Source organism: Oreochromis niloticus, linkage group LG16, assembly GCF_001858045.2.
Source record: "Oreochromis niloticus isolate F11D_XX linkage group LG16, O_niloticus_UMD_NMBU, whole genome shotgun sequence".
In the NCBI taxonomy this organism is placed as follows: Eukaryota; Metazoa; Chordata; class Actinopteri; order Cichliformes; family Cichlidae; genus Oreochromis; species Oreochromis niloticus.
In genome coordinates this window covers 18,289,612-18,313,898 of record NC_031987.2, presented here as the reverse complement: position 1 = coordinate 18,313,898, position 24,287 = coordinate 18,289,612, and the positions used below count along the sequence as shown (strand labels likewise).

General features: G+C 41.6%; 1 protein-coding gene across 1 annotated transcript in view; it reads right to left on the bottom strand.

Moving 5' to 3' along the window:
• Nucleotides 1-5,030: 5,030 nt before the first annotated feature.
• anos1 (anosmin 1) overlaps nt 5,031-24,287 on the bottom strand; it is a 41,092-nt gene continuing 21,835 nt past the window's right edge. Inside the window, exons 5-14 of the mRNA XM_003455461.5 lie at nt 18,718-18,902; nt 18,274-18,403; nt 16,035-16,240; nt 14,522-14,666; nt 12,491-12,637; nt 9,935-10,023; nt 8,645-8,816; nt 8,151-8,371; nt 7,379-7,520; nt 5,031-6,233 (exon numbers count right to left, since the gene is read on the bottom strand). Of these exons, the coding sequence (XP_003455509.1) occupies nt 6,175-6,233; nt 7,379-7,520; nt 8,151-8,371; nt 8,645-8,816; nt 9,935-10,023; nt 12,491-12,637; nt 14,522-14,666; nt 16,035-16,240; nt 18,274-18,403; nt 18,718-18,902 (1,496 nt within the window). The 3' untranslated portion in view covers nt 5,031-6,174. The remainder of the gene's footprint in view (nt 6,234-7,378; nt 7,521-8,150; nt 8,372-8,644; nt 8,817-9,934; nt 10,024-12,490; nt 12,638-14,521; nt 14,667-16,034; nt 16,241-18,273; nt 18,404-18,717; nt 18,903-24,287) is intronic.

Genomic DNA, 24,287 nt, shown 5'->3' with positions numbered 1-24,287 from the left:
TTACTGTAACACACTTTGAAGCGCACGTGCTCTATCATTAACACCTTTGGATCGTTTGTATGTGTGTGTCTCTGTGCCTGCCTTGTCCTTGTGGCAACCCAGTGGGAAAAGTGGAGGAAGCTCTGCCCCCCCCCCCCCCCAACAATATCTGTTTCAGCATCCTCTGTGTGGATTCCCTCTGAACTCAACCCCTGACCCTTTCCTTGTCCTCGAGCCTGGGTCCTGCCCTCACACTGCCGTCCATCCTCCTGGGTACGGCTGACCTGTGAACTGTGCTTCGCCTCTGAGGCGACCCTACACAAAGGCTTCATAGGAGAAAAGAAGACAAGACAGAAAGTTTCCCCTCTTTGCTAGTCATGCTAGTCATGCCTGGGGGTGTATTATATGGTGAAAAGCTGACACCAGCCATTGATCCCAATTTAAAATGTCAGTTGTTGTAATTTGAGTTATTACCTTTAAATATATCATCATATAGCAAAGTTAGCTTTAGTGCGAACTCCCTTAACGCAGGATTGGCCACAGTGTATTGATGATTGCATAGCAAACTTCCTAACTTCATTAATTAGGAATGGGTCACTTGGGTCAGTATGTGTTTATTCTCAGGAAGGCGCATCAAGGGGATTAGCACTAATCAGGGGGGATTTTAAACAGCTCTTACCCAGATGGATGATACTCTTGCCTGATCTCTTCACTTTGTACGCCTGCAGAGAAGGATGTTTGGTTTGGAAATAAGGATCTAGATAACAATTCTTCTACTGACGTTTTCTTTGTAAACACAAACATATTGGACCTCTCGCTTACCTTTGACCCAAACTGCAAATAACCAGATTTTCTGAGTGTCCATAATTTTATGTCCATAGATGATAGAGGTGATAGACATGTGATTTATACGGCGTGTTAATTTATTGTCAGGATCATCGGTTCACACTTCAGATTTATATTTCATATTTTAATATCTCTATATTGTAGTCTTGTGTTACCTTAATTAGTAGTATAATCAAACTCCTCCTACACAGTCAAGAGTTGAGTGACCACAAATTTGGACAGAGGTACTCTTCGGCCTCTCAAGGTTGCTATCTTTATCAGATATTATGTCATCATGTTGCCTAGCAACCGCCTAGCAACGGGCTAAAATGACCGATGTATAGCATTTATGCACCTATAACATCTTATAAAACCGCCGTATCATTTTAGTTTCTGTATATCTATCTCATATTGTGCATTAGTATTTGTAATATGTAGTGTCTCTGTGTGTGTGTCAGAATGTCCACACTTACATATATGTGGACATATTGTGATTTAGTAAATGTATCACCATTAAGAAAGACAGTGTGCAGGGGTTATATTTAAATTGTTGTGAATCATTTTTACTACCTCCCAAAGAATAAAAAATTAAATTATGTAATTACTAATATAAATAACAGGTCAGTGATACTGATGCCATTTAATCTGTTCACAAAATCCAAAACAGCTTCTCTGTCAAAATCAATGCAACAGAAATTAACAATCACAAGTGGTGTTTTTCTAACATCCTGTTCTGGTCTCAGGAGTTGACTGGGGTTCAGAAGTAAAAATGGAGTTATGGGGGTTTTTTTTCCATCATAATATTTAAATTTTTATTTACTGAGAGGTATTGTCTCCCATGCCACATCTTTTTCTAACAGTCCAGCATACTGTATCTCTGCTGCAAATAACACCAAATGACCCTAAATCAACATCTTTCTGCCAAAGTGTCGACAAATATGAACGTTACACTGTTGAGGCTATTGGTGAGCTTTTGCATTGTTTCACAACTGATAGCACAGAAGTACCTCACAAACTGGGAACTGTTTATAAAAACAGTTCTGCACCTTGCTTTTTGTACAACCCCAGCTCAACAGATTTAATACAAAATATACTGTGAAGAAGCATTTTCCAGGCACTGAATCCAGGAAATCAAGTTCCCTGTAGAGCCGCAGAGGAAAAGAAAAAAAGGGAGGGAGAAAAAATATTGTCTGTCTGTCTTTGGATGTGCCAGTTTTGCTTCAGTGTCCTGCTGCCTTTTAATCACAGAACAGACATGCTTTTCACTTTGTCCACCTTTAAAAAACAGGGAAAGAAGACTGTGGCTGTCAACAGCGTTGTAGCCCTGGTGTTTGTATAGTGTGTGGCATGCATGTTCTCCGGCCTGGATACGTGTTCTGGTCTTCATTAGACTCAGACTGAACATCTTTGCGGCCTGACAGAGAGATCCTTTCATGTGTCCCCTGCCTGGTCCCACTCACCAGAGCCTAACCAGAAACATGCCACTGCCCAGGGCAAGGTCAGATTTCTCACCATACCACAGCATTAAAGTAACATTGCTTTTCCTAATAGAGGGGGAAAACACTCTGGTTATTTTTCATCAGTCTCACAGACAATATATTCCATCTCATCATATTGATGGAGTAGCAGCACAAAAGTCCAGGTGGAAGTAATCTGGAGGGAGCGCTTGTCTCTGCTCGATGATCTCACTGACCCGAAACTCGCATGAGAGCAAAATTTGGAGCTTTCAAATTGTTCAGGTTACGATCGGTGTGATCTCAAAAGGGAAAGTGAAGTCCATCAATTTTATTTTTTGCTTCATACTTCAAAGTCACGCTAGGATTGTACCTATCATCTAAAACTAAATTCCATCCATCCTTTAGGGAGTAATGTTACAGTCGCTCTGTCAAGTATCGTGGAATGACCCATAAAAGCTGCTTAGATCGATAAATAGCGATGCATGGCTCATTGCAATGTTAATCTGCAGAACGGGTGCCGAGAGGTCAGAGGAAATGTGTGGGAGAAACAGCCTATCTTTGTGCTCCTCTGAAAGGACTCACTGTGATATTCTCAATCCTATTAAAAAAAAAAAAGTCCCTAATGTCAACCAGAAGATGGGCAAATATTTAACTCACTGGGATTATCCGCAGAGGCAAATAAATATAACTGTTTTCAGAAATGCGTTTACATTTGAAAGCAATATTTCCCTGTCTTACTTTCACAATAAAGATGCAATGTCATGCAAAGTGTATGAGCCCTCGTTGGCCTTTTACCGTCAGAAACAAAGCTTTTGTACTAACGACCGGCCTATTATTTAGTTGTTGCATTTTTTTTCCCCATTTCTTTTATGTCCTCTGAGACTTGGACATCTTGCAACATGCCTCAAAGGAGGCTGGAGGCCCTATTGTTTTGAGGTTTTCACACTTGAGGGCCATGGTATTTTGTGTGTGTAGAGAGAGACTGTGACAGCCTGAAAGAGAGAGAGGCTGGGCTGGCTCGCACAGAAAGGAGCCTTCGCTAAACACTGGCCCGGCTCCTAGAAAAGAGAGAGGGATTAGTGTGCACAGACCAAGAAACTAATCTCCTTCGACATAATAGAACTGTACATAAACAACATCCCTGAGAAGTGAGCGGTGAAGAACTGACTGACTGAAGAGACCGAACGTGTGAACACAAGGGCTCGGAATAAATTGCTGTTTGCTGTGGAAAATGATGATGAGAATCGACTTCCATCCAGAGATTCGAACATCTGGACGGCATCATCCCTTTACAAACCCGCACTTAGAAAAACAAGCACAAGCAAACACAAATATGCAAACACCGCAACCCCTTTATACAGACACAAGCTCTCCAGTGTATAATAGCCACATTTGCATTAATAAGCTCGGGTTTGCGATAATAATTAATCACACTGATTAATTGCAACAGCAAATTTGGGAATCTAAGCTGCCAGTAGCACACTTGAAAGAAGACACTAACTGTCCATTTATCAAATTCAGACGTGCGGCCTGAAGACGTGCACGACACATAAGGTTGTGTTTTACCAGTCAACACTGAGTATATATGAAAGATGGATGAAGGCACAATACGTTTTTTAAAATACAGCACTTTTTTCTTGTTTTTTCAAGGACAGAGTCCTAGAGAATAGGGCACATTTATATATTAATAGAAAACTGTGTTTAAAATGCTTTGAATTGTGGAGTACTGTCATGTCAAAGGAAGAAGAATCTTTCTGAGGTTCTAAGCAGGGGTTTAGGTTGATTAGTGTTTCTGGATTGGCTGTAGCTGTAAATGGCTGTGTGTCTCTTTGTGCACCCTTTCGCTGCCCCTCCAACAGATTGTGTGAGTTTCAGAAATATAATAACAGAACATGATACAGAGTCCAATTAGCCTACATTTAAATTTTTGTACACATTTCTGGGTTTTTTTAGTCTCTGATTTTTATAATGGGAACAACATAACTGATGAGAAGTTGCCCTCAAACACATCCTGTGGTTTGAATGTTTTGAGTCTCTCATGAAAAGGACATTAAGGAGACTGAACCACCATCTAGTGAAGATGCACTTAATGCAATAATGGCTCATTGTAAGTTTAAAAAGTGAGAAATCACTGAGACTAATTTGAAGTAGAATACAATGCATGCCTCCAGGCCTGGAAAGATATGATAAAATGCATTTTTTTTTTTTTAACTTAAAGTACTTCTACACACTTTAACTATTAAACACCGTTTAGCATGCACTGTATTTAGGATTATCGAAAATTCACTCACAAGGCTTTCATCCAACATACACAAATAACTCAGCATGAGGTTTTCACACACACTTAGAAATCACACCCTCCATGCGTGTACAGTACATTAGGCTCAACTGTGTCACACGCTTTAATTTCTTGTAAACATTCCCACTTCTCATTTTATGACGGTGAAAGGCTGCTGAGCAGAAGAGGCGTTTAACGCTTTTCAAACAACAAGAGCTCAGAGAAGCAGCGTATTATGTTGACCAACCTCGGCAATGGTAAATTCACTCGGGCTGAGCTGCTGAGCTAGATGACCTGTTTATTTAGACTTAGAGAGCACGTGTCTCAGGCTCCTGGACCGATCAGTGAATATGTTGTACACAGAGCCTGCCACGATGGAGTTTACAGCCAAAATAAGCAACAGTAATTGCCAAATACTCGAGTATTGGAAGGGGAAGCAGGTCTATTTACTTCTCAAAGCAGCTTCAATTAAAGCAAACAGCAGAGAGGGCACAGGTTAAGGATTTATTTTATTACTTAGCAGTTTGTACAGTTTCTACCATGGAAAAATAACATGTAACATAAGACCGTATTTACATTTCCATTTTTACAAAATGTCTTTACAAGATTTTTCTTTTTTTTGCCAGTTCCCCAAAAAAAAAGAAAAAAAAGAAAAATGAGGCTAAAACACACAAAACATACACATTCACACACATCCAAACCAAACTTTGTAATACACACATAAATAAATATAGACATTCACTGACTGTCACGACAAATATTTCTACAGCCAAGAACATGTACAATTCATCATTTCCACACAAGTTATAATTTCATTAATAAACATTACATATTACTTCCAATATAATTCTTTGTTAATCTGTTAATGAAATATTGCTAACATATTGAAAAGAGGTAACACAGACATTTCATGCCAACAGAATGCTAACGGCTGTCATGCAAAACCATTACAAGCTTTCAATTTGAAGCAAGTAAATCATTTACAGTTCTAAAATCAAATGTACTACATGCAACATACTACGCGAAATATTCTGGGTTAGACAACGATGACTTTAGTTACATTGACCATCAGTACTGACTGTGTGCCAAAGAGCCTCTTTAACTGGTAACACAAAATAAATACTTTAATTTCTACTTTTCTTTCTTCATTAATTGTTTTACAGTTATTGCATTTCCTATCGAATATTCAATCATCTTCAAACATGTTCCCAAATTATTTTGTTTATTTCAACCGTGTAATAGCCAAATTTAAATCAGTCATTGTTGTCTACAATGACAGCTTCATCACCAATTCTGTGGTTCCTGGATCTATTTTTACTTATTACATGAACTCCTTATGGGATAAGTTGGGGAGCTGTGTACTAACCAACGCGGAATATGAGACCTCGAAATATAAATTTCACTCTATAGATAAACCCCTTCTGGTGACTTGGAAGTCAAGAGAGAGGGGTTATGAAGGAATAGCTGACGTGTTGTGGAGCCTGGAGGAGATAGACCCATATTTCACGAGAAGGGGGGGTCAGTTCATGGTCTGGTGCGCTGTGTTTCTGTTTGGTTCCACACATTCCTTCCTTGACAGACAGGAGCAGAGAGCCACTGGTACTTCTTCCTACTGGGTTTGCCTCGACTTCAAACTCAGTGTCTCTCTACCGACGGCTTCTGGTGATGAGAGTGGTGCTGCCGCAGCCTTGGTCCTTCAAAAAACACACAGATTCAAAGAACTGTCAGATACGACTTCAGATTGAAGCACTTTGAATTGGTTTTTCAGGGAGTAGCAATGTGCTTCTTTTTGCTGCTTGTATGAAACCTGGTGTTTAACTACAGCTTCCCCTATTACAACATATGTAATGTAATTACTGTTCAGTAATATTACAGTTGCTAATCACCTATAGTTTCTATATTTTTTTTTTAATGTTTAGGTAGGTCAGCCTTTAGCCAATGCCACCTTGATTTTCCTAGACGAGCGCTGAGCCTTGGTGCCTCTCTGAAGTGTTTGATGGTTGTAACTCTGCTGGCTGCTTTGTGGTTTATTGAAGGAGCATAAAAGGCTGATCTTGCACATGCCCTAAGAAGGACAGGGATTTGTGCTGGTTTGTCCCTATATGTAAAGTTTAACATCATGTTGTTTACTTAATTTTTTTTATTTGTTTGCTTTTTTGGGTAAATGCTAATTTTTATATAACTGATTTGACTGATTGATAATTTTGTTTTGGTATTAAAGCCGATTATTGAGAATCATGTGGTTTTACTTATATTGGTACTGACTACTACATTTCTGATATGGTGGCATCCCTACAATAAAAACAGAGTTGAAGATTAATGTGACTTTTCAATAATACTATTATCTTGAACTCTTGTGGCCATAACATTTATGGTGGGAAACCTGATTTTGTAACAGCCCTAATAATGAGAGAAATGTGTATATTACACCTACATTGCTTTTCATGTTGCTATGACAACCCCACTGTTGACATTACACCTTAACATTTACATTTTACCTTCAGTAACAGCAAAAACATGCTGATTTACATAATCAGCAGAGGGAAACAAGTTGATTCATTACGTCACAAGAAAAATGTTCTCACATTTTATTAGGCATTAATACCACATATAGTCATATATTTATTGCAAAGACAAAACATAACTGTTTAGCGGCATGGTTTAAGCAGCTACAAAGAGAAGATCTACAGTATGCTGTTAGGACTGAACAGTAACAGACACCAAACAAAAGAGTCTCAACATGAATTTCAAACGTTGAATCGCTGGCATTATCATTTCAACTGAGCAAAGTCAGGTGCAGCTCATAAATTATGGAAGCTGACAGTGACTTGCTACTTACGATGTTGTATGACAGGTAGTATGTTCGGGGTCTGGAAGGTCTTAACCGTGGCAGGACCTTCTCCTCCGGTTGTTATAACCTGCACCTCCAGTCTGTAGTAGGTGGACGGCCGCAGGTTGGACACTACAAGCAAGTTATGATCCTGCAAAACGAGGGAGGGGAACAGGAGACGGCATGCAATCAGATGAAATGCAACAGAACACGCCTTTGATTCTGACAAGTCTTTAATGTGAATGGGCTGCAAAAGAGGGGAGTGTAGCTGTCTTTGCACAAGTCACAGACAAAAACAAAGACTTTGTTTTCATAAGGCTGTCTGTCTCTCTTTTCACTGCCAGGTTGATAAAGTGTGCGGTGGGTGGTTTTATTTATAGACAAGCTCTAGAGGCTGGGAGGTGCAGATAGGCGGAACGTGTTGTTGATGGAACAGATTATGTCAAAGAGCAGCTTTTTCAGAGCTCTCACGGAGGATGAAAGAGGCAGACGTGAAGGGAGATGAATACGCAGAGGAGGAGAACTTCCAGTAGGACAAAAAACTTCCTCAGATCTATCCCCGTGTCTGTCTACATACTACCACTTATCAAAAGATTCATGCAAAGAAGCCACAACAGCGTTATCCTCAAATCATGGTCACATCTGACAGATAAAATTTATTTTCCTGTTGCACACACTAACAGTCTTGTCACAACACGATCTCCTGTGGTTTCATAAAAACCATATTAACATTCAAAACTTTAGCTAAACTCCAATTCTGCTTCAGTGAAAACAGACTTACTGGTGGCAGGATCTGGGACTGGGAGATGATGCTGTTGGGCAGGCTGTTTTGCCGGCTTTCAGTTGTGATTTCAGCCCAGGTGACCTGGAAGCCCGTGATTCGCTGATGGGGAGCCAGCCTAGAGACGCGCCAGTGGAAGTTGCCGGTGATGTTTCCCTCATTGGTCGTGAAGGAAGCCGTCAGGTTCTCAGGTTTAGCAAGAACTTTCGGAAGCCCTGAAGCTGTTAGGACAAAGTTGGTGTTATTATTATAGAAACATTTTTGGGAAACATCCGTGAAGACTGACAAAGTAACAAAGAAATACAGCTACTCTGGTTTTGTAAGAAAGGTTAGGTGAGAAACTATTTATCCTGAAAGTGTTAAACCTATATTTGAAGTCTATAGAGATTTTTTTCATCATCATGATAATAATAATGATATTCTAACAAATGTTTTTGTATTGTCTCCACTAATGCGGGTCGATTTTAAAATCCCTCAAACAGCTGACTACTCGCCTCCCTCTCCTGGGCAGGGGATGTGTTTGTGAGTCTTGCTCCGGATGGTAGCGCAGGATGGGGTGAGGAAAGTGGTGCTCTCGTCCTTCGAGCGCCTCTTGGACTTCAGCATGTGAACAGTGACTTTGTACTTGCAGGAGAACAGCAGGCCTGGGAGGTTGATGTAGTTCTCCTGTGCAAAGAAACACATTACTCAGTTCTGATGACTTTGACATGTCACCCAGGTCAGGTCCCATGGAGCTTGGGAGATAATTAAATACACGGCACAGATCACGTTCCCACTCAGGCCCCAGGAACACGTACCATACGGGAGGACTACTTTGAACTCTCACATGGTAGGGGTTAGGCTACTATTCTCCTATTCAAACTGTAATATAAATGATTTTTTCATAGCTTCCAAATGTGGCACAGCATAAACACAAGAACCTCAACAAGAAGCAGCGATCAAAGCGAATTCATGCCTAATTTGCAACGGCCTGTAAATCCACGTTAATGGGTTCTTTGGAGCCATGTAACACTGACACTAATTTCTAAGTTTAATCATCTATTGATCTGAATGAGAAAAGCTTTTCTCAGCTCTCTCTGAAACAAAAACAAAAAAAACCCCTCGATTTAGACCTTCAGTAATAGAATAGGGCCTCCATTAATAGACAGCCCTTTGGGAAAGGGTGTATATATATAATATATATAACTATATTCTCACTGATATGTAACAGCTTTGATTAAAAGTGAATGAGGCACTGTGCTCACATAAAAGCACAAGGCTGCAACCCTTCCTGGTGATCTATAGAAAATGGAAATGTATTTCCTAGCAACCACCGCGCTGGTTTCTAAAGAATGTGTTGATTACCAGGCCTCTGCCATCACGTATCAGCCTGAGCACAAACAGTTAACCCTCTCTGTGTCAAACTCCCCAACACAGACAACACTGCATCCTAAAACAAAGCCCCACACAGTCGCACGGCTGGGGCTGCTGAATTCTGGGAAACATTGTTTAAGTAAATAAAAGTTACTGGCCAACACACCGCATGCGTGACCACACGACTGACTCATAATATTCAAAACAACAGCCACTGGTTTGCCTAGTGCAAATCTAACACAACAGGGCTCCTGATTCATTCGGCGCAGTTGTTTTCCTTAGTGGAGCTATTCTTCCTGAGCATCAAACAAAGGCTTAGGCACATGCTTTGCTTAGCACAAAGCTGCTGACCATGCCACCGCTCTAATGCCCTGCCCTATGAGAAAGGACCCCCAGCTGGAAGTGGTGTGTAACAGCTTCTGGAGACTGACCTGCGTGACGGACTTCTGTGGTCCTTGGGTCTCGTTGTGGCTGCAGTACTCTGGCATCCACTGGACATGGTAGCGACTCACAGAGGAGTCTGAAACAAAGAAAGGAGGAGAATAGAGAATGTAACAGAGAAATTACTCAGTAGTCAGTTTTTTTTTTTTATTTATAGAATTTAATTATGATGTGTATATAAAAGAAGAGGTGTATTATTACAGCAGGTATGGACTGCCATTTATTTAGCACTTTTCTGGCTTAATGACCACTCAAAATGCTTCAGAGCACAAGCCACATTTAAGCAGATATTCATGCGGTGCTTCATTTTGCCCACTTTGAGCACTTCATCTACCTCATATCCACGGCCAATTTAAAATCACCAATTACCTAACATGCACGTCTTTAAACTGTGAGAGGAAGCCAGGGTACCCAAAGGAAACCCACACAAGCACAGTAAGAGCATGAGTAACTAAGTGGCTGTAGCTCAGATGCAACCATGGGCAGACAGCTGATTTTGATGTGTTTTCAGTTCTTGAACTTTTTGGCCACATGCTTGAGAAACACTCGATTTACTCCCAGTGGTGGACATGACATATTCCAGTGGATTATAAATTAGTATTTGAGCAACTGTACTTAGGATTGCATTGCAGCCATCAAACATTTATCTGACATCAGAAGCAAATCTGACAGGCTGAAATCATTGATTTCCTCGTTTGGGATCAGATATCAGTATTTCATCAGTCATTATTGGTGCTCATGATAACATCTCTCTCCTAACATGAAAAAGAGTGAACTCCATTTGTTGTCTTTGCAATTATCAATTACAACTTTCCAGCTACCTAAATCTGCCCTTTTGTCTGCTGGAAAGCTCATCGTGGTCCAAATCATCCTGCTTCTGCGAAGTAGCAGCTGTACTCGGCCCAGCTACTGACACTTACAGCAACATTCACTTCATTACTGTACAGTAGCGCCGCACAACCTCATCAGCAATATTCATCTACCTCATCTTATGTTACAGGATTTATTATTCATTCAGCTGTGTCCCTTGAATATGTGAAATACTTCTCTGATTAATAATTGAGTTGTGCTATGTTCACCCCTCAGTAGGGGCCTGGGTTGTAGTGTGCAGATAAAAGGGGTCCTTTGAAGGCTTAGACACAGATCTGGCACTTAAAGCCCCAGAGCTCTTTGGAAGCAGAAGAGAGGAATTACAGGGAACCGGGAAATCGGGGAAAGAAAATAAACAAGATATGCCTAGCCCGGTCTGACTGAAGGAGGGAAGTGGTATGTAAAACAAGAAATAGGACATGGAAATCAGGTAGAGAACAGAACCGCAGCAGTGTTCGATAAATCATGACTGGAAGCCAGCCTCTGAAGTCCCGCCACAGCTGATCTGCCGTCTATTGTCTGGGTGTTAGGCAGACTGAGATATATTATCTGAGCTCGTGTACAATATGGTTCTCTTTCGTCTGCTGGACACAACCCAGAGGCCAGGCTGTTTTGAATCACAGAGACAATAAGTGAGAGTTTAATCATGGTTCAGTTAACCTGTCCCTTTCTCTGTCACACAAGCCAGATGTCCAGAGACTCTTCAGCCCTCCTGAGGCCATCCGTATGTCTGTTTGTTTACGGTAGTGGAGCGCAGGTTGTCAGAGTCCAAGCCAGGGTCATCACTCAGACTAATGAGTGGCAGTGATGCACACGCTGCGGACGGGGACCCACGAAACAAGACACAGAAAGAAGCTGGACCGGGATTAGCTCTGCTCTGCAACACCGTGATTCCCCAGGCATGCTTGATCCCGTCAGCATCACTCAGCTCTCTGAGACCAGGCCAACCTTGCTAACAGCTCTGGGCCAACTCCATAACCTCCCCCCCTCATTCTGATTCAGCAGTTGGTGTCTCACCAGGCCTCTCCTTCAGCCAGGGTTTGCATTCTTGACTCCAAGATGTGGAGTTTGGCTTGGGCGATGACATATATTAGTAACATAACATAGACCAGTGAATGGGACTTGACAGGTTACCCTGAGAGCATCGCTTTCAAGGTTTCCATTTTTTCATTCTGGTATTAACAGAAAGTTTTTGGGAGTGAATGCCGCAGAGACAGGCATTCCTATAGGTTTTTTGTAACCCGTTACAGTGCTTCAACCCACCACCAACTCTGCTTTCTATGACATCAAGTCTCGTAAAAAGAAAATCGACCGCTTCAACGCTAATGCGAAGGCGAGAATCCATTAAATACAGCTGTCAATAAATCCCATCGCACAGCTCTGACTCTGTCTGTTTATTGTTCTTTACTAAACGGTGGCTCTGCTTTACCCGTCCGTGTGCGGTTTTTGCCCAGCACTCACATTACACAGCTCTCACAAAGACACATTGTTTCATTTACACCATCTGATACCACATTCATAAAAAAAAAAGAAGGAGGAAATTTCGATTGTTTGAGTAAGTGGGAATCAGTCATAACATTTTATTATGGTACACATGAGTCATAGTGATTGATGGGCATGATGGGGTGCTAATTAGATTCTAACGAAGCCATAAATCACTACAGTAGGGAGCTCACCTCCTCTCTTCTTCCAGTAGACACGGACCTGCAGCTGGCCGTCCTGGTAAAAGGGCGTGCCTACCTCTAGAGGGCCAGAAGGGCGTTTGGCCAGGGTCGAACCAAGAGGGGATATCTCCTCCTTCTTTGACTTGAGCACAGATTTTGCTGGGATGAGAAATGAGAAATGTTTGTAGCTAAGACATGAAAGTGACTATGTAGCAGAAAGCAGTCCAGCATGGTAACAGAAACACTATTATTTCTTTGTAAGATCATGGCAGTGAACAACATGTTCTTCATGCACAAATGTGCTGTAACTTGATTTGTACACAAAGAAGCAGGTTGGCAATTCATTTCATTTTAGAACCTCGTGTACATTTGAAAAAAAGAAAAACACTCATGCACACACACACACAGATAGCTTTGAGGCTTGGCCTACGCTTCCCAAGAGTTCAAGAACTCCAAATGATTGCAGATGTGCTGTCAGTGTATCTTAGCTTTTCCAGCTTTTTTTTGTTGCAAATCTCATGATGATTGTTTACCCCAAATTAGGCAAATTCAGCTATCATGAAAAGCAAACAAACAAAAAGAAACTGGATTCGGCTAGGATGGTTTTCTCAAATCCCATATGGCTCAGCAATTAGACAGCTGCAGCTTCATCCAAGTTTCTTTTGATTTCAGGTAGCGGTGGCCCTGTTTGTGCATCAACAGTGAGTGCCTAACCTCAGTTGTGTCAGTTTCAAAGGAGCTTTGGCTAAACATAAACATTATGCATAAAATATAATCAATTTGAACATGTTGTAAATAGAAGTAAAAGTTCCACTCCTGTAACTTCTGGTTAATATTGGACTCTCAGGAGTTATATTCCAAAAATGCAACTTTCATGTTTTGTTTTGTTTTTCCAGTTTTCATCGTTTTTAACAGAAGGGATCAGAATAATATCCTTCCACCCTTCCATCCATCCATCCTCTTCTGCTTATCCAATTCAGGGTTGCAGGGAGCCTTAAGTTTATCCCAACTAGCATAAGGTGAGAGGCAGGGTACACTCTGGACAGGTCGCCCGCTTGTCGCAGAGCCAACACAGAGACAGAAAACCATTCACGCTCACCTTTATACCTATGGGCAATTAAGAATCACCAGTTAACCCAACCCCACTAATTACATGTCTCTGGACTGTGGGAACCAGTGTACCCAGAGAAAACCCAGACAAAGATGGGTAGAACATACAAACTCCCCACAGAAAGGTCCCCATCCAGATGGTGGATTCAAACCCAGGACTTTCTTGCTGAGAGGCAACAGTGCTCACTGTCTGTGCCGACCCCCGAATAATGTAAGATTATTTTTTCTTTTCAGTGTAAATTTATTACAAAAGTTATGATAAAAAATATTTTATGTAAGCAATTATGATGCCATGCACCATAAGCCAATCACTACACATTTGATTTCATGCATCATATGAGCATGGGAGCCATCTGATTTCTACCACCACACCGACTGCTTCTTGTGCACATGTGCAAATTTCCATATTGATAACTATGCTTCTAACATGGGTTGTAGATTTTGGGTGCAATCTTGGAAAAACGTGCATTAGCAGAATTCGGTTGTTTCAATTCTATAATTGTGAACCTGTTACAAGTTTTTTATATATATAGCAGGTTTTTAATTTAGCTGCTCTTCCTTTAGGACTATCTCATAAACGTGCTTTAAATGAATTCATGATTTATACCATCCATGCTAGCAGATCTGAGAGGCTATGCTCAGGCACACTGGTAGTTTGAGTTAAATGTTAACGCCCCTTTACGTGCAAAAATAATGTGCTGTTTAGCATTTAAAAATCAGTAGGGTGCAGATTAAATGCTTAATAACGTTTGACAGGGATTCAGGCACCAAAATTAATCAGGCTCACAGAATCACTAGAATCAAGGCAGGATCAGTTATTTGGATTTTCACGATGTGACTCATGTCTGTTCAGAATTTCATCAACTGACTGACATCTGTCATTCCCGCAGCCACGCTTCTAGCAAGGGTAAAGAATAGGATAATAATGTTTACCTGAGTCATTATTCTGACTGGTACTGAAGTGAAGGGAGGCCTTGGAGCTCTTCAGACGCACCTGCCCCCAGTATGTGACAGCCTGCAGCTCCACAGTGTAACTGCTGTTTTGTTCCAGTCCCTCCAGATCTACCCAGTTTTGAGCCTGTAACAACAACAAAAAAAACCACTTGGCTTTTGCCATTTGTATGTAACCACACTGTCACATGAGCTTATATTTAAAGTCACTGTACCAGCCACAGCTCCAGCCCAGCTCAGTGCCAGACAACACAGGCCTGTGGGAAAGCCCTACTTATTAAGAACACATGTGGAGCTGAAAAAGGGGATGGTGGTGAGGAGATAGCCTTTAGGGCCTTAAGACAGAGCCATGTTATCAGAACCTCCCAGGGCTTCTTCACTGTGTTTGGCTTCTAGCATTCCTCCATCAGCATGAACTTGATGAGTTCTTGTTATTGACTGTGGGTGTTTTGACATTCCTCTGCCAGCAGGCTGCTTTCAAAGCCCCGAGGTGCCAAAGTGGAAACCAGTAGTACATGTGTCAATAGGTGTCCAGTGTCTACCACCTCTATCTCCTTTATGGCACATCTGCTATGCATTTCAAAAATTAATTCAGGAGAAGACTCTATGAAGGCGTGTCTGGACTATCCAATCATTTGGCCGAGTCTCTTAATGAAATCCTCCTGAGCCACATCTATACGATATCAGGTCAGATGCTAATGGAAATATTGTGTAAAAGCTCAAACAAGTATTCAATTTTTGAGAGCAGCCAGTGATCTTGGTCATGTGATTTATGTGTAATGTCTACGCTTAAAAAGATGCCAAAGAAACTCTTGTTTCTGGCTGGTGCAAACAGCTGAGAGCAAAATGTTCTAGCATGCAAAATAAACTGCTCCAAAGAATAACAAGGGCATTAATAAAGAGGATCAGCACAATTCTTTCTAAATATGCTATTCATGTCATTAGTAGAGAATGTCCTAAATATACTTTGCAATGATTGAAAAGAAAGTAATAAGTTAAGAATTTTGAATGCAGCTGGATTTAACAGCTAAAATATGTGTAAGAAAACAGGTTTTTAAAATAACTACATTACACAATCAAATAATGAGCAGCAGAAAATGAAATGTACAAACGGCAATATAAGAAGCACATACACACACCTTGAAATTGTGATTTATTGCTTTAAACAAGGCTATCCATCACACTTAATGTGCTTTCTCTCCAATCTTAAATCTGTGTTTAAGGGTTCTTTCATCAGCGTAAGGAATTAAAACAATCAAGAACTTATTGTATCACTGAGGATAAGTGATCTTCCCTACACATATAAATAAATATCATTCCGATTCCATGTTTATCTTTTCCCCCCACTGCGGGCCCAAGCATATTTGCAGAGTTGTACCGAAACTGGGAGAAAAGATGCTGAAATAATCTTGGAAGAGCCCTTGTAGTCTTAGAGACCGGATAAAGGAAAGAAAGAAAAAAAAAACACATCACTCAGACAGAGTGAGAAGATTACCCCATTGGTGGTCTTTCTCCTTTTCTTCTTGGATGGCACCATGGACTTGGTGGGCACGGTCCAGCTCCAGAACACTTTGTAGTGATGTATGGGGATGTCGGGCTCCTCTGGCAACGTCCAGTTGAGACGAACTGTCACCAGGCCTTCCTCACCCAGAGTCACGTTGGTGACACACAGACTGGCCGGGCTGGGAGGGGCAGATGGATCTGAAGACATAGCAACAACACAGACATAGAAACAACACTGTGAGTTGGTGTTGATTCTAAATACATCTGTTAACACTCAGAGATGGAAACAAAGTGGACCTCTAGTTCTTGGATATGGCAAATCTTGGTCCAAGGCACTTTTCAGGTAGAAAGTATTACGAGCCAAGATACCTTTCACCACCACACCTGAGGAGGGGAACACGCATGGCACTGTGCAAAGTAATTAGTCCCCTATTAACAATCTGTCGTGAGATGTTATGACAGGTGTCGTGTCATTTCTATGACAGCGTTCGGCAGGACTGAGAGTACAGGTCAGGGGTTAACAAACACATGCTGCTCACTCTGGCTGCACGGTCCACACTTAGAATTCCAGTACTCCTACTAATATGCGTGTGTCCAGCATAAAGCTGGATCTGAACCTATCCATATGTGCAGCGACCCAGCCTACTGCTGTCGGCCGATGTCAGAATGGTGCAGGAGGACAGGCAGGGCTACATGCCAGATGACAGACCAGAAGGGGAACGGTCTTTCTGTAATGAGAAAATGATTCATGCCACAACCCAGTTGGCTCTCCTCTCTCCTGCCCTCTCCCACCTGAAACACATTTAATCCACTCTAAAAAACACAATCGGACACATCGGTTCTCCAAACCAGCTGATGCTGGCCATGAAATATAAATAAGCAGTCAGCTTTTACAAATTGCCCTAACAAAGTATAGTAGTGTGAAATTGCATTCAGATGATATGACCGAACTATATAAATAACAGCGGCATGACAGAATGGTCGGGACTTCATCAAACCCGTGGCAGCTCTCATCAATCTATCAACATTCTCGCAGTGATTGGCCTGATTGGAGGTCAGCTTCCATTCCTGCAGCAGAATCCCACCTGGTCTGAAAGCCTTTCAAAATGCCTCGGGGAGCTAAGGCATGACAAAGGATTGACAGGACAGGTCAACACACCAGGAAACACACTAATACGTTTTGTACTTGGTACCATTTCTAGGATTTGGCAGAACATGGCGAGTGCTCCACTAGAGAAGAGTTTATGCCTTGTATAGATTTCACGATATACATCTAAAGACACTCAGCTCAAGGCCAATGAAGGCATAACTGTTACACGCACAGCCTTGCCAACAAACAGTATCTGATATAAATCAGATGCACTGTAGACACAATGTTACACTCACAATCCTGTAATCCCTGAAGAACCACAAAACAACTGTCCGTGACTTTAACAAATGCCATCTGCAATACAACACGGCTATTTAAAATGTCCCAGTAGTAACGCAGGATGCCATCAGAGTTCACTAATCTGTGGCAAAGATCTGAAATGTGCCTGGGTTACATCACTTTGTCTGGAAGCAAGACAACACTTGCATTCATTTGAAACCTGCTGTATCCTGACTAATTCAGACTTATTACATTTTATATGACTGTAAAGAGGGGAAAGCCCTGCTTTGAAGATGTAAGTAAAGATCTCATTGCAATACAGAAAATGAATGCTCTGTGCACCCAGGCACTCCTCATTACTCACATTCCACTTGGCATCAGCGTGAATTTCGTTTAGCTCGCTGGGTAAGTGTGTGGAAACTTTGGAGGAGAGACATTTATTTACAATTCAGGTTTAACACAGTATATGAAAGAATTCAGCGGTTTTAAATCCCAAATTTAGTTTTAAATAAACACATTTAAACAGTGTAAAGCTATAATTCAAATTTAATAAATGTGTGTTTGGCTTAACCAGTCATGTTTCAGTCATAATCAATTTGCTGTTGCCTAATGGAGCTGCAGGACTGAAGTGTTTAGGACACACTACACAAAACCAAAAAATGTCTCAGTCGGTAATACGACAAGCTTGTAAACTGACATTCAGAGGGAATATTTACCAAATAGACCTGCTTAAAAAACACTTCCCCGAGGCTTCACCTGTTCCAAGGTCTCAAACATAACAAATGGAGGGAAGGAACCGACACACAAGGCAAGGCCACACACACACACACAGACACTTGGATATGCAGATAAACACACAGACCTCTGGAGGAGCGGAAGTGTTTGCTGGGTGCAGTAAAGCCGCGGGTCCCGTGGACATTGACTGCTGCAACTCTGAACTGGTACCATCTGCTAGCTCTGATGTCAGCCAGTTGGATGCGTTCCTCTGCAGTCTGAGGGACAGATGGGGGTGGGGGGAGCAAACCACAGGGGTCAGGGTTTACACAGGGTCACAGCCCCATGTGAGTGTGCTGCCACATCATTCATCTGTGTGTTTCTCATTGCCAAACTATCAAAGACACTGTGAGGAATGTGCAACCGCATGCTGCAGTGCAGAGCAGCAGTTTCGCAGCTGTGGCATGCTGGGACACGTGAAACTGTAAATTCATTCTGATACAAATGTGACGAGAAGGAGTCCTCGCACAACAGACTTCATGCATTTATGGGATTCTCCAGTATTTTATCTGAGTGGTGTGTCGGTTTCTACCTGTGCGACTGTCTGCCACTCCGTGGCATCATCCTCACTGGGATGAATACCGTAGTTCCAGCGGCGTTGCACCACATAGAGCACAGGCTCCACGGATATGTTGAACTTGGAGGACCAGCGGATCTCCAGCTGACCGGACGGGTGCTCCAAGAACACCAGCTCTTTCCTCGGCTTCAGAGGGACTCCTAAAAGTACAAGAAAGGATGTTGAAACACTGACAAGGATTAATATCACCACTTGTGTGGAACATTGTTGGAGAAATTATACGTGATATGTGTTGTTTTCCCTCTCTTGACAAATGTAGGTTGGAAATATGAATGACTCCCTCCGAATTGGACAGATACGGATTTCGAAATGAGACATGATCTCATCGCGAAAGATTAAGTACATGCTGCGGGTCAACAACGTCGTCTTTCTACTGTGGCAGATTGGGAGATTTCCTGTGTTTTAGTAGCTGCGTTTCTTAGTGATGATACACGCAGTTTGCATTTAGGTATGCTCTCTTTCTCTCGCTCGCAGATGCAAAATAATCCAGTACAAGCATCCGCGCACATGCATGCAGCGTTAATTTCCATCACTGAACTTCACATTCAGCCTTTCAGTCAAAGTCAGTGCGGCCATGTGCAATAAATTAGAGATTTATTAAGTGCGGGACCGGCCAAACATTCTGCCAAGTCAGACTGACTCTCTCAAGGAAATTTATTGCACTGGACACGTAGTGAGTTGTTGATTGAGCGTCGGGCACGGTGATAATGAGATGGAGATTGGAAAAGCAAGTTTGGAACTACAGGAGAAGGCCCAACACGTCCAACAGTTCTCCATAAATCACCTAGCACTTCAGAACATTGTGTTGGACCTCTGTCGCTGCCGAACGGCCCATTGCTGCTTCGCATTTATGATCGGCATCACTCCACACTAAAGGCTATCACGCAGCATGTCGGTAAACAACATAATGAAGAGTGCGATTTGCATTCAGAGCATGTGATAAGCTTGTATGTCTATTCAGCCCCCTTGCAGAGCATGAAAAAGTGACTGATGCGCAAGAATCCTGGAAGGAGGACCCCTTGAGTCATATGCATAAGGACTCAGTACTTTGTTTTGTCCCATTGATAACAGCTTTCGGCATACTAACAGCTGGGGGTCATTGTGCTGTGGTTTCACAGCTCCACAGCAGAGCGTGCGCGAACAAACGTGTCACATTTCCTGCGCAATAATCAACACCGAGGTAACCGCAGCATTCCTCTTCCCCTTCTGTCTTCGCTCATCTTCCCACAAAGTCACACAAGTGCTCGCAGAGCTACACACGAAAATACAAAGACGCACACATCTCTGTGTGTCGTCTCTGTGACGATACGTAGGAGGACAATGAATGCTTTTCCGTGAGCTTTCCAAAGATAACCTTCGAGACAGGTCGGGTCCAAAATAAATAAATAAATAGAAAAATCACGCTTCATTCTTTTTCTTCTCCTTGCCACACACTTACTCCAAATCATGATGCAACTGTTGCTGAAGCACGATCAAGGGTACAGCGTTCATTCATGTCTTAATCATGCCAACAATTACACTCCAGGAATATAATTCTCAATACTCACGCACATACTGTCATAATGACTGCTCTAATTACAGGGGGTGAGGAAAACAGTGTAAATACTCCGTGTAGCACAATGATTTACAGTAATGCGAGGGGGGCTTGCGGACTGACTGACTTGTTGTGACAGCGTGACTATGGCTACATTTAATTAAATTCTGACATTCTCTCTCTTTTTTTTCTTCCTTCTCAGAAATAGAAAACATGCAAAACGTGCTGGCTTGTGTCACATGTCGAGCCAATTCTTCCCAGGAATGAGAAAAACTAGAGAGAACTATATGAAAATGAAAGAAGTATAAAAGGAGAGGCTGTCTAATGAGCTAGTTATTTCTATTTCTATACGCACTGCATATTTTATATGAGGCACTTCTCCACAAATAAAACTAAGGCAACGCTGGAGAGCAGTGGGTGATGTGGAACTTATTGGTGCAAAAAAAAAAAAAAAAAAAGAAGAAGAAGGTTTGTTAAACATCAAAAGCCCAGCGGGGGTCCAGTGTCTTAGAGATCTTCAAGACTTAAGTTTTTTTTGGGTGGGGCGGGGGGACTGTCAGGGCCTTGGACATTAACCGGGGACCCTAACCTGAACACAAACACACACACAAACACACACATCTGAGAGTGATCTCAGTGGGGGGAAACGCTCCATTTCTTCCCGCTTATGTTTGCTAATGGCTTCCAGCATCAAGGCTCATCACAGTGAAGACTACATGCACACTTGCACACACACAGAAACAATTACACTCTTGAAGGCATGAGCATCTAATTAGACCTTTAACACTGAGGACCGGGACAGGAATTCCATCCAGACTTTCACCAGAATACTCGGTGTAATTCAGTGTAAATGCAGCGCTGAAGGCGACCCATCATGAGCTCAGCGTTTGGGCTAAATCAGCAGGAAGGCTGCTCGATATGAAGGTCTCGCCGTGCCGTGAATGGTTTTCATTGACTCGGTCACTGTACAGAAATTTTCGAGGTCACGCCCGCTTTCATCTTTCCCGGATTAGGGTGCTGTACACCTTTTAGTGCATGACATCCACCATGACGTCCCTCAAGATCAAATCAAATATAAATGCTTCCATGTTCTACTGTGTGCACAAGCTCAAACTGACATATCACATGCTCCTGCCATGCAATAGTAAATATGCTGCGCAGTAAACCATGCTTAAAGTGCGATTCAAAGCATGCACCACGGTCTATCAGTGGAGCGGTTCAAAGCTTAATTTAGACTCTCCTACCACTGCTTCATCTCCTGAACTTTGTTATGGCCTCAGGGTGCCAGCAATTGTGTGCTGACAGCGTATATAATGCAGTTCCAGCACCAATCTTCCGAGTTCAAGGGCCCTGGGTTCTCTCACATAACGACTCAGCACCCGCGGTACATCAAGTCGCCTTGGGCAGCACTATTAAACCATTTTACTGGAGCAAAGATTCTTGGGTACATCTGTGTCTATGAAACCCTCAAGCTTATCCTGCAAATTCAATGCTGAACATCCATTCCCATTTACAGCTGAAATGGCATGAGGGATGTGTGGGTGAAGCACAATGCAAAGAGATGAAATAAAGATTTTCAGGTTCTTACGGCAGTTGTCAAAAACCCTGCAAGATTATCTGCGTTTGCGTCACTGAGATTTAAAATAATGTTTAACAGGGAGGGATTAATTGGTTCAACGGTATTTATGAAAATTATGCAACCTGAAGCAGTTAATCATATTAAAAAACATGACGGCTGCATTGAACCGGTACCAGATATGAGACTCCACATAACGAACAGGAAAAGTAGAAAAGCAGCGTATGCAAGATTAGGCTGATGAACCGCGTTATGTAATCTAGTCCTTTTTATAAGCCATACTCAGCAATTATTTAATAAAGATGGCACTGTGCAAAAGTTTTGAGCCATTTCTCATTTCTTTATATTTTGCTTCCACGGAGACTTTCTTGCAATGCTTCTCCTTGCAAAGTTTTTCTCCATTCCTTGTACCTGACCATTTTCAGAGTTTGTCTGTGGCTATGAATGATTCCATTATTGAAAAAATGCCCCTAACTCAAGGGAAGAACTAGTGTTGTGTCTTTGTTACTAGCAGACTGCCACAAAAACACTTTTTTTTTCTTTAGCTGAATCTACAAAAAAAAAAATCACAATTTGACAGACAACAAGGTGATTCTCCCATCATGGTGTGGAGTGTGTCCTTAAAACAAACAGGACACATGGAGGTGCAAAAAGGCCTAAAAAAATGTATTAATAATAATAATAATAATAATAATGATAACACATGCTATCTACAGCAGGTGAATAATATCTGAAAGTCTTTAAAAATCAGGACCTGAGAGACGCATCTGGCCCAGTGGAAGGGTTACTGTCAAGAAGCCATTCTTAAGGAAGAGAAACAGGGAGAAAAGGCTGATTTATGCCAGATTATACAAGAACGGAGCCGGAAACCTGTAGCAACAGGTTTTATGGAGTGATGAATCCAAATCTGAATTTTTTTCAAATATGCACCTTCAAGGTTGTTAGAATTAAACAAAATTTGCTTTTGCCTAATATATCGTATTTCCATTCAAGTTTGCAAGTTTCAAGAAATCATTGCATTTATTTCACATTTTTGCAGCAAAATAGAAAGAAATGAGGGACAGCTCGAGCATTTCCATAGTACTGTGTGCCAAATGACTGACAGTTAGGTAATCTGTGCTTACAACCTGATGTTTAGACACTGTCCCTTAAGGTCTGTCAACCTGGCTGACTATTACCCTGTCAATAATTAAGTATTAAATAAAGAATGACGTTTATTAAATAACTATTTTTAGAGCCTTCTCATTTGTCACAGAGCATTTTAACCTGAACATTTTATCTAAGGTTTCCCTCTCTCTGTTCACTGATCTCAAATGTTCTGCCAGCAACTAATTAAACTAATGCTGCACAATCAAACAGCTTTCAAATTCACTGAACTTTACTGAGATATTTATAAAAATGTACACAAGACATCTGGAAAAGAATTAATCAGCTGAAATGGAACAGAAAAACATTAAGTCTTAGGTGCGGATTTTTAATTCAGTGTGAGCATGACATGGCTTCAATGAGCAGCTGGAACAAGCTGATACAAAATACCACTTAAAAGGAAACTAAATTGGGGACTTGGATGTCTAGAGTTTAATGTGTGTAGTCAGAACCGCAGTTAATTGCAAGCCTGAAACAAGCAAATAAAGGTGCTGATATATAAGGAAATCACAGACAGAGTTGTTTACAATACACAGTATTTAACCATTTAATACTTATGTTCTGACTTATTATAAACTGCTATTAATGCGGCAATTTAGGAATGCGGAAGTTACAATCCTTACGACTGCCATTTGTGACAAACCTTGTTTACCTCTGTGGACAGCATTTGTCAGCATTAGGCTGTCAGTTTATTTACATTCAGGAATGATTTCTCTGATGCAGTCACTCTGATTGTTAGTGGGAGGTCTAGTTATTCCAGCGATGCTCTACATTTAATCAGGCTTGACTGATTTTGGTTTTGTCTGAATGATAACAGCGTCTTTGATTACACTTCGCTCTCCCACTGGTGGTGCTTCACATTTAAAGCGTGGGAAAACACAGCAGGCTTTAAATGTGAAGCCGTCACAGGAAACGCAGTGCATTTGTCACCTGTATTAGTTACCGAAAATATACCAAGACATGTTTTCTCCTTGGTAAATCTTGTTAAATATTTCGGTAATGGAACAGGAAGCAGCGGCACTTAGAAGCAACACGCTGTGCTGCTCCAGCTCCTCGGAAAGGTAAAAAACTTTTAATGTGCTTTGCTGTGGTTGGAAAACTGCTTGTGTCGTGGCCGGGATGAAGCCAGGTCAAACAAAATGACTTGTTTCAAAATGGCTGCTTTTACTGTAAACCGATACCCCGGTTGTATGTTTAACAAAGCAGCAGCTCAAAAAGTGTTTGCTGTTGTATTCATTAAACAACCAGGGGCTGCCAAATGAACCATAT